Genomic DNA, 14,487 nt, shown 5'->3' with positions numbered 1-14,487 from the left:
TCAGTTCCCAGTCCAAGATGTGTCTCTCTCTCTCACTTTCTCTCTCTCTCTCTCTCTCTTTTTTTTTTTTTTTGGTCCTCAGGACATCTACTTCTCCCCCTTGCCCCTCAGTATATGAAAAAGTTCGTCTCTCTAGAGAAAATAAGTTCTACCTTAATTTCATATAACCCTTGAGCTTTCCATATTTCTCTGCACCTTTATTTTTTATAAAGTTTTATATATTTATTTGAGACAGAGAGAGCATGAGTGGGAGGACAAAGAGAGAGGGAGGAGCAGACTCCCTGCTGAGCAGGGAGCCCCATGAGGTGATTGATCCCAGAACCCTGGGATCACCTGAGTAATGTTAATAAACATTGTCATTTGCAATTTAGAGCAGCCCTTGGAACTTGAGTGAATGAATGAATGAAAAATGAAAGCCATCATGGCTCAGAGATCGCAAGGGATTTGCTTAGTCTCCCCTAACAAGAAGAGTCTGACCTCAAATCTGGGTCTTCTAGGATCTTCCATCCACACCACAGCTTGCCCCCTCACACCCCACATGGGAGGCAAAATTGGACAGGTTCAGCAATTCTTAGCTTCAGCAGTGATATTAAGAGTTAGCATTTATTGAGTACTTACTACATGCCAGACATACATAATTCCAAGGGTTTTTCCATGTAGTATTTCTTTAATACTCAGCAACCCAAAGGGATGTATATTTATTTATTTATTTATTAACCCCATCTATAGATGAGGACACTGAGGTTTAGAGAAGGTAATTAAATTCCTTAAAGTTTCATAGGTATTAAATGCCAGGGTTGGGATATGAACCTAGGTTGTTGATAGTAACAGGTGGAGTTCAAGTCCAGCCTCAGGTTTTCCTGCCTCCAGATCCTCATCAATCTCCTGTCCTCTCGCCCTCAACCTCACCGTGGAAGCCTGTGGTGGTCTCCTGTCGGGGCACAGCCTGCCGTGGCTTTGGCTTCCCCTCTGAAAAGGCTCCAAAGTGCTGCTCTGTGAGGCTGAGGGGGAGGGATGGATAAGTAGACCTGTGGCTCCAGGGGAGAAGCCTGAGGAGGTTCCCAGGGGGCCGTCGTGTCCAAAGAGGAGACAATGAGAAACCCAGAACTCAGGGAGGACCCCAGGGAGTGAGGCTGGGTGGAGGGGACAGTGTACTAACATCTTCATTTCTACAGCTCTTGGTATTTCTCAGAGAGCAGTCACACCTGCTGAGGGATTTCCCTCATTTTACAGTTGAGCCCTTTAGAAGCTTAGAGAGAACAGTCCGGGTTCAGGTCAGGCTCTGTCCCAGGGGGTCCCAGGGATGACCTCAGTCTTAATTGAAGGGAAGGGGCTCTTGCAATCTGGGGATTACCTAGGCACTCGGGGTCACCCGAAGATAGGAAAGGGCACTTGAGTGACAGTGGGAGAGCCAGGGACCTGATTTAGGTGCCGTGTGTGCGTCCCCCACAAGGAGATTGCTGAGGTATTTTCTTGCCGAGTGTGGGTGGCTCAGGAATTGGGGCAAGAGGTGACTTCAGTGTGGACTCTTCTGTGAATAGCTGAGACCCACACAGGCAGGGGACTGGCTTCTCCAAGAGAGGCATCGCCACTTTGTCCTCTGGAATTTGGAAATAGCAGAACTGCAAAGCTCCTCTTTTCTTTGGATTGAATATTTTATGATTCGATTGTGTCATTTTAGAGGCTGCTTTAGCATTAATTAATGGTCCACATCTTTAACTTACCAAAGTCTATTTTTAAGTTGTATTGTTCCCCTTCAACAAAGAGTATGACGTATCAGATAAAGGGCTAGTTTCCAAAATCTATAAAGAATTTATTAAACTCAACTCCAAAGAAACAAACAATCCAATCTTGAAATGGGCAAAAGACATGAAGAGAAATCTCACAGAGGAAGACATAGACATGGCCAACATGCACATGAGAAAATGCTCTGCATCACTTGCCATCAGGGAAATACAGATCAAAACCACAATGAGATACCACCTCACACCAGTGAGAATGGGGAACATTAACAAGGCAGGAAACCACAAATGTTGGAGAGGATGTGGAGAAAGGGGAACCCTCTTGCACTGTTGGTGGGAATGTGAACTGGTGCAGCCACTCTGGAAAACTGTGTGGAGGTTCCTCAAAGAATTAAAAATAGACCTGCCCTACGACCCAGCAATTGCACTGTTAGGGATTTACCCCAAAGATTCAGATGCAATGAAATGCCGGGACACCTGCACCCCGATGTTTCTAGCAGCAGTGTCCACAATAGCCAAACTGTGGAAGGAGCCTCGGTGCCCATCGAAAGATGAATGGATAAAGAAGATGTGGTCTATGTATACAATGGAATATTCCTCAGCCACTAGAAACGACAAATACCCACCATTTGCTTCAACGTGGATGGAACTGGAGGGTATTATGCTGAGTGAAGTAAGTCAATCGGAGAAGGACAACAGTTTAAGTTCTCATTCATTTGGGGAATATGAATAATAGTGAAAGGGAATATAAGGGAAGGGAGAAGAAATGTGTGGGAAATATCAGAAAGGGAGACAGAACATAAAGACTCCTAACTCTGGGAAACGAACTAGGGGTGGTGGAGGGGGAGGAGGGCGGGGGGTGGGGGTGAATGGGTGACAGGCACTGAGGGGGACACTTGACGGGATGAGCACTGGGTGTTATTCTGTATGTTGGTAAATTGAACACCAATAAAAAATTAATTTATTAAAAAAATAAATAAAAGAAAACAAAAACAAACAAACAAACAAAAAAAAAAAACACAAAGAGTATGAGATCCTAGCAACGGGCTTCTTCTATTTCCCCTCTCCCAGTGTTTGTGTTACTGTACTCTTATGTTTTATTTCTATGTAAATTGTAGAAATAAATGGAATACTATTCAGTATTCATAAATGAACCCCCCAAGACATTGTATATATTTTTGGCTTTCTACAATCTATTGTATCCTAAAGAGATTTAGAAAAATAGGAAAAAATATTATGATTGAAAAATTCATTCATGTTGCATGCTACTCTAGTTTTTAAAAAGTATGTTACTTATTTATTTGAGAGAGAGCACAAACAGGGGGAGCTGCAGAGGGAGAGGGAGAAGCAGACTGCCCACTGAGCAAAAGCCCAATGTGGGGCTCAATCCCAGGACTCCAGGATCACGACCTGAACCGAAGGCAGATGCTTAGCCAATTGAGCCACCCAGGCACCTGTGCATGCTACTGTTTTTATTGTTTTTAAATTTAATTTTTAAATAAATAATCGATAATTAAATCATGATAAATGGAGTCTTTAATCCCCATTACCTATTTCACCCATCCGCTCACCCACCTCCCCTCTGGTAACCATCAGTTTGTTCTCTATAGTTAAGAGTCTGGTTCTTGGTTTGCCTCTCTCTCTTTTCCATTTGCTCATTTGTTTCTTAAATTCCACGTATGAGTGAAATCATATGGTATTTGTCTTTCTCTTACTGACTTACTTCACTTAGCCTTATATTCTCTATCTCCATCTATGTTGTTGCACATGGCAAAATTTCATTTTTTATGACTGAATAGTATTCCATTGTATGTATATACCACCTCTTCTTTATCCATTCATCAGTTGATGGACACTTAGGCTGCTTCTGTAGTTCAGCTATTGCAAATAATGCTGCTATAAATAGAGGGTTGCATGTATCCCTTTGTATTAGTGTTTTTGTATTTTTGGGGTAAATATCAAGTATTGTGATTACTGAATCTTAAGGTCGTTCTATTTTTAACTTTTTGAGGAACTTCCACACTATTTTCCACAGTGGCTGCACCAGTTTGCATTCCCATCAGCATTCCTTTTTCTCCACATCCCCATCAACATTTGTTTCTTGTGTTTTTGATTTTAGCCATTCTGGCAGGTGTGAGGTGATATCTCATTGTAGTTTTAATTTGAATTTCCCCTCTGGTGAGTGATGTTGAGCATCTTTTCATGTGTCTTTTTTGGCCATTTGTATGACTTCTTTGGAGAAATATCTGTTCATGCCTTTTGCCCATTTTTTAACTGGATTATTTGGGTTTTTTTGGATGTTGAATTGTTTCAGTTCTTTATATATTTTGGATACTAATCCTTTACCAGATTTGTCGCTTACAAGTTTCTTCTCCCATTCAGTAGGTTGTTTTTTGTTTTTTTTTTAAATATTTTAAAAAATTTTTATTTATTTATGATAGGCACACAGTGAGAGAGAGAGAGGCAGAGAAACAGGCAGAGGGAGAAGCAGGCTCCATGCACTGAGAGCCCGACGTGGGATTCGATCCCGGGTCTCCAGGATTGCGCCCTGGGCCAAAGGCAGGCGCCAAACCGCTGCGCCACCCAGGGATCCCTGTTTTTTGGTTTTATTGACCATTTCCTTTGCTGTGCAAAAAGCTTTTTATTTTGATGTAGCTCCAAGTTTAATTTTGCTTTTATTTTCCTTGCTGATGTTACAGAAATTGCTGCCTGGGCTCTCTTCAAGAATTTTTATAGTTTCAGGTCTTTCATATAGGTCTTTTTCCATTTGAGTTTATTTTTGTGTATGTATAAAAAGGGGTGCAGTTTCATTCTTCTGCATTCTATTGTCCAGTTTTCCCAGCACCATTAGTGGAAGACTTTTTTTTTTCCCCCACTGGATATTCACTCCTCTGTCAAATGTTAATTGATTATATAATTGTAGATTTATTTATGGGGTTTCTATTCTATTCTATTCTATTCTATTCTATTCTATTCTATTCTATTCTATTCTATCTATTCTATTCTATCATCTATGCATCTATTTTTACACCAGTATCATACTGTTTTAATTAAACTACTGCTTTATAATATAACTTGAGGTCTGGAATTGTCATACCTCTAGTTTTTTCTTTTTCAAGATTGCTTTGGCTATTTGAGGTCTTTTATGGCTCCATAACAAAATTTAGGATTGTTTGTTCTAGCTCTGTGAAAAACGCTCTTGGTATCTTGGTAGGGATTGCATTAAATGTGTAGATTGTTTTGGGTAGTTTAGGCATTTGAACAATATTTTTCTAACCCATGAGCATGGATTGTCTTTTCATTTCTTTGTACAATCTTAAATTTCTTTCATCACTATTTTACAGTTTTCAGAATACAGGTGTTTCACTTCTATGGTTAAATTTATTCCTAGATACTTTATTGGTGGAGGTGCAATTGTAAACGGGATTGTTTTCTTAATTTCGCCTTCTGCTGCTTCATTATTAGTATAGAGAAATGCATATTTCTGTACATTGATTTTGTACCCTGCAACTTTACTAATTCATTTATCAGTTTTAGTAGTTTTTTGGTGGAGTCTTTAGGGTTTTCTATAAAGAGTATAATTCATCTGCAAATAGTGAGAGATTTACTTCTTCCTTAACAATTTGGACATCTTTTATTTATGTTGTCTAATTACTATGGCTAGGACTGCCAGTACTGTGTTGAATAAAAGTGCTAAGAGTGGACATCCTTGTCTTTTTCCTGATCTTAGGTGAAAAGCTTTCAGTTTTTCAGCATTGAGTATGATATTAGCTGTGGGTTTTTCATATATGGCCTTTATTATATTGAAGTATATTACCTCTAGGCCTACTTTGCAGGGGATTTTCATCATGAATGGATGTTGTACTTGTGACTGTATTTTATTGTTGATAGTATTCTAGTGTGTGAATGTACTGTAATCCATTTACACATTTTATTGCTGAAGGACATTATTTTGTTTCTAGTTTTTCACAATTAGGAACAATGCCATTAAGAATATTCTTATATATATATATATTTTAAATAAACTTATTTTATTTTAAATTTTTATTTATTTATGATAGTCACACACACACACACACACACACACACACACACACAGAGAGAGAGAGAGAGAGAGAGGCAGAGACATAGGCAGAGGGAGAAGCAGGCTCCATGCACCGGGAGCCCGACGTGGGATTTGATCCCGGGTCTCCAGGATCGCGCCCCTGGGCCAAAGGCAGGCGCTAAACCGCTGCGCCACCCAGGGATCCCTATATATATATTTTTATGTATTTTAATGCCTACATGTCTGAGGAGATCGATGGGGTCAAGGAGTGTACATATCTTCAACTTCACTAGATAATGACAAGTTGTCTTCCAAAATGGTTCACCAATCTACAACTTCATTAGTAATGTATGAGAATTTCATTGTCATTTGCTGGGAAATTTTGTAATACATATACAAATCTGCTATGTTTACACAATAGATATGTGAAGTTGTACAGTGCACAATCTGAATATCTATATGTGAGAGGCTAAAGGTCAAATCCTTTTTTCTTTAATTATTTTTTTAAGTGACTTTTTAAGTCTTCTGCCTATTTTACTGTTAAGTTGTATTTTTCTTTTTTGATTTGTAGTTGTTCTTTATATATTGCACATACTGGTTCCTTCTTGGTTAAATTTATTGCAAGTATCTTCCCCAAATATGTGGCTTACTTTTAGTTTCCTTTGGTGTCTTTTGAGCAAAACTATGTCTAGTACATAGCATACTCTTAAACAAATTACAATAAGTGTCCTCTTCTGATGGCTTTGCAAATATAGTGTGGGTTGAATTTCCAGCTTTATATCCCCTTCCTTCCTCATCCTTTTATCTAACGGCTTTGAGATCCTTTTCCCTCTATCTCATGATAGAGGACATTGTCTCAGTCTACCTTTTCTTCCCAATTCTTGCCATTCTCCTGGACTACAGTACAATGCATTCATGTCAATGGTTTGTATACCATCTTTGTTTAATCATTTGCTTCCTTCAACACTGGTGACATATTGTCCATCCAGTCCAGGCCACAAAAACATGATCAGATTCTAGATCATCACCCATAAAGGTATACTAGCTCTGAAGTCTTTTAGTGTCTTTCTTTCTAGACATCTTATTTCTTCCCACAATGCTCTACTAGGGCTGAAGAGCCATCATTCTAAAATGCAAATAGGGAGGATCCCTGGGTGGCTCAGAGGTATAGCACCGCCTTCAGCCCAGGACGTGATCCTGGGGAACCAGGATTAAGTCCCACACCACGTCGGTCTCCCTGCATGGAGCCTGCTGCTTCTCCCTCTGCCCGTGTCTGTGCTGCCCCCCACCCTCTCTGTCTATCTTGAATAAATAAATAAAATCTTAAAAAAAATAAAATGCAAATAGGACCTAGCCACTTTGCTGCTTTGGGCTCTTCAGTGGTTACATACTGCCTAGAATAAACCACAAACTCCTTATCATGACAGATGAGGCCCTTCATCACCTGGCCTCTGCTTGCCCACTTGGCCCTCATCTGCCCTGGTGCCAGGGAAACTGGGACTGGCAGGGAGTGCCCACTCAGCTGCGTCTACCTATGCCTTTGTGCCTTTGTTCATGCTGCTGCTTTGGCTTGGAACGCCTTTTCTATCTCCTTCCTCTCCAGCAAATACCTTATCTTATCTTTCAAACACAACTCAAATTCACCTTCTCTGTGAAGTGTTCTTAGTGATTGTCCTTCTTCTATATTCCCACAGAGTTTGCACATAAACCTATTGCTCAACATTCCATGTCTTTATACCTTGGAAACTTTATAGACTGGAGCTTTCTTCAGGGAAGAGATTGATTTTTTTTTCTTTCTTTCTTTGCAACCATGAGATTAGCATGATGTAGGTAAAATATATGTTTGATGAATGAATGTATGAATGAATGAAAATCACATGCGGAAAGAAGGGGAGAATATTTAGAAGGTAGAGACAGAAGCTTACTTTGCAGTTGGTTACTTTATAGCTCTGGATTAGTAGCTATTTTCAGAAAACAGATAAAAGACTTGCAAAGATAAATGTAGAGAGTCAAAGCCAATATACAGCAGGGATGACTCACTGGCACATGTACCCACTTGATGGTGAGAGTGATTATAGGACCTACAAGTCCCAGAGAGTCAGGTGGGAAGCTCCCTGTGTGAAGGCAGAGACTGGGGCTTCTCAGGGGGCGCTGGTAGCTGTGTCCTTTGGAACAGAGTTGCCAGGTGTTGCCGGATTTCCTTGGTCCTGGCTCCATAGATGAAGGGGTTCACCAGACACGGGAGCAGCAGGTAGAAGGCACTGAGCAGGTTGTGCACGTCCTGTGAGGCGGCGCGAGCCACGCGGTAGACAATGGATGAGGACATGGTGGAAGAGTAGACGGTGAAGATGACCAGCAGGTGGGAGCCACAGGTGTTCAGGGCCTTGGAACGTGCTCTACCTGATGAAATCCGGAAGGCGGCATGGATGATGCGGGAGTAGGAAGCTCCAAGTAGCAGCATGTCCAGGACTCTGTTGAAGATGCGGACAGTGAGCCCCACAGTCTTGTTCAGGGAGATGTCCCCACAGGAGAGCTTCATGAGGGCCATGTGCTCACAGGCAAAGTGGTGGATTATGTGTGAACGGCAGAAGCGAACCTGGGAGGCCAGCCCCACCACGGGAGCAACGATGCAAGTGCTCCTGGCAGCTGCCGCGCCCAGCAGGCCAGCCAGCAGCTGGGCTGTCACTAGCTTGGGATAGCGGAGAGGGTAGCAGATGGCAACGTAGCGGTCTAGGGCCATGACCAGGAGGATGTTGCAGTCAAAGACAATGAGGAAGTAGATGCAGAACATCTGGAACAGACAGCGAGGCAGGGAGATGTGGTTGAAGTAGGTGGAGAAGCTGAACATCATGGTGGGAAGCACGGTGGTGGCAACACAGATGTTCACAGCGAGGAGCAGGGCAATGAGCAGGTACATGGGCTGATGCAGGCTCCGCTGGGCCACCACTGTGTGGATGACCAGCGCATTGGCAGAGACGATCACCAGATAGAGGCTGAGGAAGGGCAGCACCAGGAGGGCGCGGGACTCCTGCAGCCCCGGGAAGCCCACCAGCAGGAAGCTGCTATAGGACACATTGGAGCTGCCATTGCTCCATGTTGACATCTTCCCCGGGGAGCTGGATGACTCTGGGAAGACAAGTGTTACAGGAGGCCTGGTTTCTGTACCTTGACCCCACCGGGGCCTGCCCTGCCTTCACCAGGCTTTGGTCTTCATGAATCTATATTCCTGAAGAAAAAAGGAGAATTTAAGGGTCATGATTTAATGAGATACACAGCTTTCAATAAATCTTTACATTTCAAATATAGTCCTCAGGGTAGAATTTTGGATGTAAGATTATTGGGTCAAATGATCTGAACACTTTTGAACATGCCGAATAGATTTCTGAGAAAGTTCCATGAGACTTGTTGCAGAGTCACTGATACTAGGATGAAATTGCTATGACTTAAGAATATTTTTAGTGATTTCATGATTGAAAAATACTCTCTCATTTTAATTTGCAAGTTCTCATTTGTGATATTTTTGTTCATTATTATATTTTGCCCATGTATATAAGGGACTAAGTGTTTTCCTTAGGAATTTAATTATTAAAATTATCATCCCTGGGGCACCTGGGTGGCTCAGTGGTTGAGCTTCTGCCTTTGGCTCAAGTTGTGATCCCGGGGTCCTAGGATCGAGTCCCACATCGGGCTCCCCACAGGGAGCCTGCTTCTCCCTCTGCCTGTGTCTCTATCTCTCTCCCTGTGTCTCTCATGAATAAATAAATAACATCTTTAAAAAATTATTATTCCTTTTTATCTACTGAAACAAAATTTCTAAATATTGTTAGTATTTTTATTTTGCTTCTGATGTTTAACTAAGAGTTTTAAATTTGTAAAATGAAATCTATTGGCATTTCTCTTTGTGAGTTCTTTTCTTGGTTTTAAGCTTACCAAGTCTTTTCTCATTCAAAGATTAAAATAGTTTGTTCCTATGTTTTTTTCCCCTCTTTAAAATATGGTCTAATTTTTTCATATTAAATTTTGATCCACATGAAATTCATTTTTGTCACAAAGTGACAATCTAACTTGATATATTTCTTCCCAAGTAGTTAAACAATTGTTCCTGTTTCATCTTCTCCATTGTTTTGTGTTACTATCATTACCCTGGATTAAGTTCTTATACGGGTTGGGTTGTTTTATAGGTAGTGATGTTCTGATTGTTCTTGTGCCAATACCATGCTATTTTTTTTAAATAAAACCTTTATTGAAGTATAATCACATATATAGTTTAGCCATTTAGGTGTACAATTCAATGGTTTTTTAATAAATTCACAGAGTTGTATAACCATTACCACAATCAACATTTTCATCACCCCAAGTAGAAATCCTTGACCCACTGGTAGTCACTCCCTACGTCCCCTAGTCCCCTCAGCCGTAGGCAACCACTTTCTTTGTTGGTGGATTTGATTATTCTGGACATTTCATATAAATGGAATTATGCAGTGTGTCTTTCATGGCTGGCTTCTCTCACATAGAATAATGTTTTCAAGTTTCATCTATGCTGTAGCCATGAGTATGTGGTTTCTTTCTAGTGGCTGAAGAGTACTCCATTGTATGGATATACCATATTTTATTGATCCACTCAGCAGTTGATGGATATTTGGGTTGTTTCCACTTTTTGGCTATTTTGAATAATGCTGCTCTAAACACTCATGTACAAGCTTTTGTGTGAACATATGTTTTCATTTCTAGGAATGGAATTGCTGGGTGTTTATTCTCTGTTTAATCTTTTGAGGAACTGCCAGATTGTTTTCCAAAGCAGCTGCATCATTTTACATTCCAACCAGCAGTGTATAAAGGTTCCAACTGCTCCATGTCCATGTCAATACTTATTATCTGTCTTTTAAAAAATTCCAGCCATCCAAGATGTTTTGATTTGTGTTTTTCTGACAGCTAATGATGTTGTGCATGTTATCATGTGCTTAATGGTCATTTGTATATTTATTTGGAGAAATGTCTATTCAAATCCTCTGCTTGTTTTAAACTGAGTTGTCTTTTATTATTGAGTCGTAAGAGAGTAATGTACTATTTTAATCACTATGGCTTCATCATTTATTTTGATTTTTAATGAAACAGTTTTATAAGTACTTTTGTTTTAGATTATTTTTGTAATTCTCAAGTTTTATTCTTCCATACTTTATTTATTTTTATTTTTTAAGACTTATTTATTTTTTTATTCATGAGAGACACAGAGAGATTGGCAGGGGCACAGGCAGAGGGAGAAGCAGGCTCCATGCAGGGAGCCCCACGTGGGACTCGACCTCGGGTCGCCAGGACCACCCCTGGGCTGCAGGTGGCACTAAACCGCTGCGTCACGGGGGCTGCCTTCTTCCAAACTTTAGAATCATTTTGCCAATTCTCAAAAAGGATCTTTTTGTGGTTTTTAAAAAATGAGATTTCCCTAGTTCTATAAATTATTCTGTGGAAGGTTGATGTCTTGACAACATTCAATCTTTCCATTCAGTATCAAAGTATGGTGTCTGAAAAAAAGTTTTGATTTGTATCTCTTAGCAGTTTCTTAGTTTTTTAAAAAAATATTGTATTTATTTATTCATGAGAGACACAGAGAGAGAGAGGGAGAGAGAGAGGCCGAGACACAGGCCGAGGGAGAAGCAGGCTCCATGCAAGGAGCCCAACGTGGCAGGGGCTTCAGAACCACACCCTGGGCTGAAGGCTGCGCTAAACCGCTGAGCCACCCGATCTGCCCAGTTTCTTAGTTTTATTAGTATAGGTTCACAGTAGCAGTCACTCTATCCACTCGTTCACATTTATATTCCAGGCACCAGATACAGAACACATAGCAGATACTCAGTATTTGTTGAGTAATTAATAGGTCTCCTTCATTTCTTATTAAGTTCATTGTAGGTGTTTTGCTACTAGTTACCATTGAGAATATGATAATTTTCTATTATATTTTTGAATTGGCAAAAATTTTATATAGAAAGTTATTGATTTTGAACATTTATCTTATATGTTTTATTATACTTTAAAAATTCTCCTTATTAACTGAAAACTTTTTCTTTTTTTTTAAAGATGTATTTATTTATTTATTTATTTATTTATTTATTTATTTATCTATTTATGATAGACAGAGAGAGAGAGAGGCAGAGACACAGGAGGAGGGAGAAGCAGGCTCCATGCTGGGAGCCCAATGCGGGACTCGATCCTGGGACTCCAGGATTGCGCCCTGGGCCAAAGGCAGGCGCCAAACCGCTGAGCCACCCAGGGATCCCCCTGAAAACTTTTTCAATTGATTTTATCGGATATTCAAAGGAGAATTAACCTCTTTTTCTTTTTAAACTAGATTAAAAAAATCTATTTATTTGACAGAGAGAGAGAACACAAGCAGGAAGAGTGGCAAGGAGAGGGAGAAACAGACTCCCTGCCAAGCAGGGAGCCCACTGAGGAGCTTAACCCTGGGACCCGGGATCATGACCCAAGCCAAAGGTAGACACTTAACTGACTGACCTAAGTGACTCATGTGCCTCTTAAACTAGATTTTTATTTCTGTTTATATCTTATTTCAGAGATGCCTGGGTGGTTCAATTGAGTGTCCAACTCTTGCTTTAAACTCAGGTCATGATCTCAGGTTAGTGAGATCAAGCCCTGGGCTGAGCCCCATGTTGGGCTGTATGCTGAGTGTGAAAACTGCTTCAGATTCTCTCTCTCTGGGGACGCCTGGGTGGCTCAGGGGTTGAGCTTCTGCCTTTGGCTCAGAGCGTGATCCCAGGGTCCTGGGATCAAGTCCTGCATCAAGTCCTCCCACAGGGAGCCTGCTTCTCCCTCTGCCCATGTCTCTGCCTCTCTCTCTATGTCTCTCATAAATAAATAAATAAATAAATAAATAAATAAATAAATAAAATCTTTAAAAAAATTTTTTAAAAAAGATTCTTTCTGTCTCCCTTTCCTTTGCCCCTCCCCTCCTGCTCCAACTTATATTCTCTCTTTAAAAATATATATATATATCTTATTTCATAAAAAAGAACTTCAATGACAATGTTAAAGAATAATGATAAGAAAAAGTATACTTATTTGTCCTCAGTTTTGTTAGAACTCTTTTTTCTAATATTAATCAATGTTGTTTGTTCATTTGAGATAGATTTATTTATTTATTTTTTTACCATGCACTCTGCTAGGCACTGGGGGTTCTATGGGTGCATTACCTGGGCTTCAGTGCCCTCACTGCTTCCAATGGGAAGACCCAGAGTGCTACAGGAGTTCAGGGGAGACCTCTAATTCAACCTCTGGGCACAAGAAAGGCTCCTCAGAGCAGACGACGTCTGATTTGAGTCTAATGATGGAAGCTGAGAATTGGTGAGGGTGAGATCAGAACTCCAAAGTTAGGGTCCTGCTTACTGTTACCACATCTCTAGGGAGACACTGGACTTGGCCAAATTCCCATGGAAGAAAACTGTAAGAAAAGCAAGATGGGAGAGTGGGAAAGAGAGGATTAACAAAGCTCTTGGAGATTTCCCACCACGGATGGAGCTCAGTTCAAAAAGGAGGAATGTAAGTTAGGCTTAAAGAGGATTTCCTTCTGAGAGACCAGGAGCTGGGGAGGAGGGGGCATTGGTGCAGATGGGGTTATGGTGTGATCATCCAGAGAAAAGAGATGGCAGCCAGGGGTGTGAGTCCAAGTTGCCCTCCCTCCTGTGCCTGCCCTGCTTGACCCCCACACCTGCCATTGCTTCCCTAGCCCCACTGACATCCTAAGTGACCCCCTGAGCTGATACTCACTCAAGCACAGTTGGGCAGCAGCGGGCAGTAGTGGAGAGAAGCGGTGAGGCTCCCTTAGTTCACTTAAATGCATACCACGTTCTTCCCTGGGGAGTCTGGCCCTATGATAACTCCTCAATCTCCTAGGACCTTCCCAGGACCAGCCTGGAGCCAGGTCTCCTGATGCCCAGGCCAGACCCTTCCTACTGATCTGGGCTGCCCAAAGTCTCTGCTCTGGAACCAAAGGGGTATAACTCAACACAAACAGAGGAATTCAGACCTCCTCCCCCAAGCCCAGGCTGCAGGCTACCCTGGGGGCGCTCTGTTACAGCAGGTCAGGGCATGAAGTGCAGGGTGTTGGTCAGCCCAGGGGGCAGGCTGTACATGTCAAGAGTGAGGAGTGAAGAGTTCCAAGGAAGTGCAACTTTTATTGAGCATCTGCTATGTGGGGACTTTTGAAGGAACAGGGACATTTATGTGATGTTTAAAAGAGAAAGGGAAGAATGGGAAGCAGGAGAATGAAGTTGTGGGAGGCCTTGTTAAAGTGAGAATGTGATCACCCCACTTCAGAGGAGGGTTACCCAGAGTCAGAGACTTTTGGGGGCTTATCCCAGATCAGTAGATCTGTGGCAAACTTGCTCTGTCCACCTCACCCCTAACTCACTACTGCTCTGGGCAGATTTTTCCCGACCAGGCCCAGAGCAGTGGGGTCAGGGAAGGCTTTGTGGACGAGGGGACATTTGCACCAGCCAGAGGCAGAGAGAAGGAGGGCCTGAGATGGCTAAGGTGAGGCTTGACAGCAGGGGCAGGAATGGTGATGATGGTGGGCATGGTTGAATCCAAAGCCTTGGGTGTGGGGGTGAAGGCAGGAACCAGTCCAGACCCTCTGGTTTGGAGTCCAGGAGTCTCCCTTCCATGTAAGGGCAGCTAGCTTGGGCTTGCTCT

At 41.7% G+C, this 14,487-nt stretch overlaps 1 protein-coding gene across 1 annotated transcript; it reads right to left on the bottom strand.

Moving 5' to 3' along the window:
• Positions 1 to 7,885: 7,885 nt before the first annotated feature.
• Positions 7,886 to 8,890, bottom strand: LOC129506579 (olfactory receptor 52K1-like). The gene has a single exon (XM_055320353.1). The coding sequence runs from the start codon at positions 8,888 to 8,890 to the stop codon at positions 7,886 to 7,888; it is 1,005 nt and encodes a 334-aa protein (XP_055176328.1).
• Positions 8,891 to 14,487: the final 5,597 nt, after the last annotated feature.

The sequence above is a fragment of the Nyctereutes procyonoides genome, unplaced genomic scaffold (assembly GCF_905146905.1).
Source record: "Nyctereutes procyonoides isolate TBG_1078 unplaced genomic scaffold, NYPRO_anot_genome, whole genome shotgun sequence".
Classification (NCBI taxonomy): Eukaryota; Metazoa; Chordata; class Mammalia; order Carnivora; family Canidae; genus Nyctereutes; species Nyctereutes procyonoides.
The sequence above is the reverse complement of the archived record's forward strand: the minus strand, read 5'-3'. Positions and strand labels throughout refer to the sequence as shown.